Source organism: Cherax quadricarinatus, unplaced genomic scaffold, assembly GCF_038502225.1.
Source record: "Cherax quadricarinatus isolate ZL_2023a unplaced genomic scaffold, ASM3850222v1 Contig267, whole genome shotgun sequence".
Lineage (NCBI taxonomy): Eukaryota > Metazoa > Arthropoda > Malacostraca > Decapoda > Parastacidae > Cherax > Cherax quadricarinatus.
The window spans coordinates 142,501-147,509 of NW_027195293.1; the positions used below are offsets into that span (position 1 = coordinate 142,501).

Below are 5,009 nucleotides of genomic sequence, written 5' to 3' on the forward strand. Positions count from 1 at the left end.
CTTAACGTGCTAGTGACACCCCTGCTTTTCATTGGGGGGATGGTGCATCGTCTGCCAAGTCTTTTGCTTTCGTAGTGAGTGATTGTCGTGTGCAAGTTTGGTACTAGTCCCTCTAGGATTTTCCAGGTGTATATAATCATGTATCTCTCTCGCCTGCGTTCCAAGGAATACAGGTTTAGGAACCTCAAGCGCTCCCAGTAATTGAGGTGTTTTATCTCCGTTATGCGGCCGTGAAGGTTCTCTGTACATTTTCTAGGTCAGCAATTTCACCTGCCTTGAAAGGTGCTGTTAGTGTGCAGCAATATTCCAGCCTAGATAGAACAAGTGACCTGAAGAGTGTCATCATGGGCTTGGCCTCCCTAGTTTTGAAGGTTCTCATTATCCATCCTGTCATTTTTCTAGCAGATGCGATTGATACAATGTTATGGTCCTTGAAGGTGAGATCCTCCGACATGATCACTCCCAGGTCTTTGACGTTGGTGTTTCGCTCTATTTTATGGCCAGAATTTGTTTTGTACTCTGATGAAGATTTAATTTCCTCATGTTTACCATATCTGAGTAATTGAAATTTCTCATCGTTGAACTTCATATTGTTTTCTGCAGCCCACTGAAAGATTTGGTTGATGTCCGCCTGGAGCCTTGCAGTGTCTGCAATGTCTGCCTGGAGCCTTGCAGTGTCTGCAATGTCTGCCTGGAGCCTTGCAGTGTCTGCAATGTCTGCCTGGAGCCTTGCAGTGTCTGCAATGTCTGCCTGGAGCCTTGCAATGTCTGCCTGGAGCCTTGCAGTGTCTGCAATGTCTGCCTGGAGCCTTGCAATGTCTGCCTGGAGCCTTGCAGTGTCTGCAATGTCTGCCTGGAGCCTTGCAGTGTCTGCAATGTCTGCCTGGAGCCTTGCAGTGTCTGCAATGTCTGCCTGGAGCCTTGTAGTGTCTGCAATGTCTGCCTGGAGCCTTGCAGTGTCTGCAATGTCTGCCTGGAGCCTTGCAGTGTCTGCAATGGAAGACACTGTCATGCAGATTCGGGTGTCATCTGCAAAGGAAGACACGGTGCTGTGGCTGACATCCTTGTCTATGTCGGATATGAGGATGAGGAACAAGATGGGAGCGAGTACTGTGCCTTGTGGAACAGAGCTTTTCACCGTAGCTGCCTCGGACTTTACTCTGTTGACGACTACTCTCTGTGTTCTGTTAGTGAGGAAATTATAGATCCATCGACCGACTTTTCCTGTTATTCCTTTAGCACGCATTTTGTGCGCTATTACGCCATGGTCACACTTGTCGAAGGCTTTTGCAAAGTCTGTATATATTACATCTGCATTTTGTCTTCTAGTGCATCCAGGACCTTGTCATAGTGGTCCAGTAGTTGAGACAGACAGGAGCGACCTGTTCTAAACCCATGTTGCCCTGGGTTGTGTAACTGATGGGTTTCTAGATGGGTGGTGATCTTGCTTCTTAGGACCCTTTCAAAGATTTTTATGATATGGGATGTTAGTGCTATTGGTCTGTAGTTCTTTGCTGTTGCTTTACTGCCCCCTTTGTGGAGTGGGGCTATGTCTGTTGTTTTTAGTAACTGTGGGACGACCCCCGTGTCCATGCTCTGGGACGACCCCCGTGTCTATGCTCCCTCTCCATAGGATGGAAAAGGCTCGTGATAGGGGCTTCTTGCAGTTCTTGATGAACACAGAGTTCCATGAGTCTGGCCCTGGGGCAGAGTGCATGGGCATGTCATTTATCGCCTGTTCGAAGTCATTTGGCGTCAGGATAACATCGGATAGGCTTGTGTTAATCAAATTTTGTGGCTCTCTCATAAAAAAATCATTTTGATCTTCGACTCTCAGTCTGGTTAGCGGCTTGCTAAAAACTGAGTCATATTGGGACTTGAGTAGCTCACTCATTTCCTTGTTGTCATCTGTGTAGGACCCATCTTGTTTAAGTAGGGGCCCAATACTGGACGTTGTTCTCGATTTTGATTTGGCATAGGAGAAGAAATACTTTGGGTTTCTTTCGATTTCATTTATGGCTTTTAGTTCTTCCCGCGATTCCTGACTCCTAAAGGATTCTTTTAGCTTAAGTTCGATGCTTGCTATTTCTCTGACCAGTGTCTCTCTCTCTCTCTGGTTGTCTGACTGTCTCTCTCTGGTTATCTGACTGTCTCTCTCTGGTTGTCTGACTGTCTCTCTCTCTCTGGTTGTCTGTCTCTCTCTCTGGTTGTCTAACTGTCTCTCTCTCTGGTTGTCTAACTGTTTCTCTCTCTCTGGTTGTCTAACTGTCTCTCTCTCTGGTTGTCTAACTGTCTCTCTCTCTGGTTGTCTAACTGTCTCTCTCTCTGGTTGTCTAACTGTCTCTCTCTCTGGTTGTCTAACTGTGTCTCTCTCTGGTTGTCTAACTGTCTCTCTCTCTGGTTGTCTGTCTCTCTCTCTGGTTGTCTAACTGTCTCTCTCTCTGGCTGTCTAACTGTCTCTCTCTCTGGTTGTCTAACTGTCTCTCTCTCTGGTTGTCTAACTGTCTCTCTCTCTGGTTGTCTAACTGTCTCTCTCTCTGGTTGTCTGTCTCAGGCGCTCTCAGTTTTAATTTAACATATACATGGCTAACGAAAAATGTATATATAAAAACTCCAAATATATGAACATTCACTTTAATTATCAGAATTTCTTAAAATAAACACTACCAGAATTTTAGGGAAATATTTCTTTACATCTATAAAAATTTATATAATTTATATAATTTATATAATTTATATAATTTATATAATTTATATAATTTATATAATTTATATGGCGTTGTTTACAAATTCATTTTCGTATAATTTATATAATGTTTATAATTTTTGACTTACCATTGTTTGATTTCTTTGTCGGAAACTGAAAAAAGAAAAAAAAAATCATATTAGATATTTTGATATGTTGGTTAGTATAATTATATCTATCTATCTATCTATTTAAAATGCATTTGATAATTTATATTTGTTAGTTGATGATGATGATAATTTTAATAATAATGGGTTGGTAGACAAGATTCAAACCCTGAAGTCATAAATATGTCAACACAACATGTTAGGGACACAACCAGAGAGAGAAGAGAGGATGAACCAGCAAGACTGGATCTCATATTCACCTTGAGTAGTGTGGCATGCAAAGAGTACGTAACCTTTATTCGGCGCATGTACACACCCTCATTTACAGGCTATCTCCCCCAACCAGCGAACCAGGTTGCTAAGAGTTGGTGATGGGGCCCCATCGTTCAACTAGTGACCAGGTTCTAGCCAATAAGAAGATGGTTTTGGCAATCGCAGAGGTTATGTGGTTACCACTCTCCTGTCTGCCCTTGTCATTCCCATTCTAGAGCTGGTTGAAGCACGGTCTGCTATCTTGTGGCTTCTATTTCTGCCTTGCTTACCGTGGAGTGCACTATACTTATCACTGTACATAGTGTACATATTGCTGTTCTAAATTGGTGAAGAATAATATAAGTCTAAACTTTTTCTGCTGTGTTTATTTTGCTTCCATTACACCCGGGATAACAGGCCATTTGGAATCCTGGGTTGTAATAAGTAGTTCAGAGATTGAGAACATCACATATGGAAGACCCCAGAGCTAATGATCAACTGATCTTTAACTATAAACATACTGTAGAGTTACAAGTGTAGAGTGAAGCAGGAAGAGTAGGATGGGAGAAGGTAAACTACAAGAGAGGGAACTACACAGACACTGTAGAGTGTAGCAGGAAGAGTAGGATGACAGAAGGTAAACTACAAGAGAGGGAACTACACAGACACTGTAGAGTGTAGCAGGAAGAGTAGGATGACAGAAGGTAAACTACAAGAGAGGGAACTACACAGACACTGTAGAGTGTAGCAGGAAGAGTAGGATGACAGAAGCTAAAATACAAGAGAGGGAACTACACAGACACTGTAGAGTGTAGCAGGAAGAGTAGGATGGCAGAAGGTAAACTACAAGAGAGGGAACTACACAGACACTGTAGAGTGTAGCAGGAAGAGTAGGATGACAGAAGGTAAACTACAAGAGAGGGAACTACACAGACACTGTAGAGTGTAGCAGGAACAGTAGGATGACAGAAGGTAAACTACAAGAGAGGGAACTACACAGACACTGTAGAGTGTAGCAGGAACAGTAGGATGACAGAAGGTAAACTACAAGAGAGGGAACTACACAGACACTGTAGAGTGTAGCAGGAACAGTAGGATGACAGAAGGTAAACTACAAGAGAGGGAACTACACAGACACTGTAGAGTGTAGCAGGAAGAGTAGGATGACAGAAGCTAAAATACAAGAGAGGGAACTACACAGACACTGTAGAGTGTAGCAGGAAGAGTAGGATGGCAGAAGGTAAACTACAAGAGAGGGAACAAGGGAACACAGCAACAAGGGGACACAGCAACAAGGGAACACAGCAACAAGGGGACACAGCAACAAGGGAACACAGCAACAAGGGGACACAGCAACAAGGGGACACAGCAACAAGGGGACACAGCAACAAGGGAACACAGCAACAAGGGGACACAGCAACAAGGGAACACAGCAACAAGGGGACACAACAACAAGGGAACACAGCAACAAGGGGACACAGCAACAAGGGAACACAGCAACAAGGGGACACAGCAACAAGGGGACACAGCAACAAGGGGACACAGCAACAAGGGAACACAGCAACAAGGGGACACAGCAACAAGGGGACACAGCAACAAGGGAACACAGCAACAAGAGGACACAGCAACAAGGGGACACAACAACAAGGGAACACAGCAACAAGGGGACACAGCAACAAGGGAACACAGCAACAAGGGGACACAGCAACAAGGGGACACAACAACAAGGGGACACAGCAACAAGGGGACACAGCAACAAGGGGACACAGCAACAAGGGGACACAGTAACAAGGGGACACAACAACAAGGGGACACAGCAACAAGGGGACACAGTAACAAGGGGACACAGCAACAAAGGGACACAACAACAAGGGGACACAACAACAAGGGGACACAGTAACAAG

General features: G+C 44.2%; 1 protein-coding gene across 1 annotated transcript in view; it reads right to left on the reverse strand.

Annotated features, from left to right (window-relative positions):
• The window catches only part of LOC128702527 (frequenin-1), a gene marked incomplete at its 5' end in the record, with an annotated part of 64,336 nt that extends 61,451 nt beyond the window's left edge, over positions 1-2,885 (reverse strand). Inside the window, one exon of the mRNA XM_070080269.1 lies at positions 2,836-2,885. Coding sequence (XP_069936370.1) covers positions 2,836-2,885 — 50 coding nt within the window. The remainder of the gene's footprint in view (positions 1-2,835) is intronic.
• Between the last annotated feature and the right edge of the window lie 2,124 nt (positions 2,886-5,009).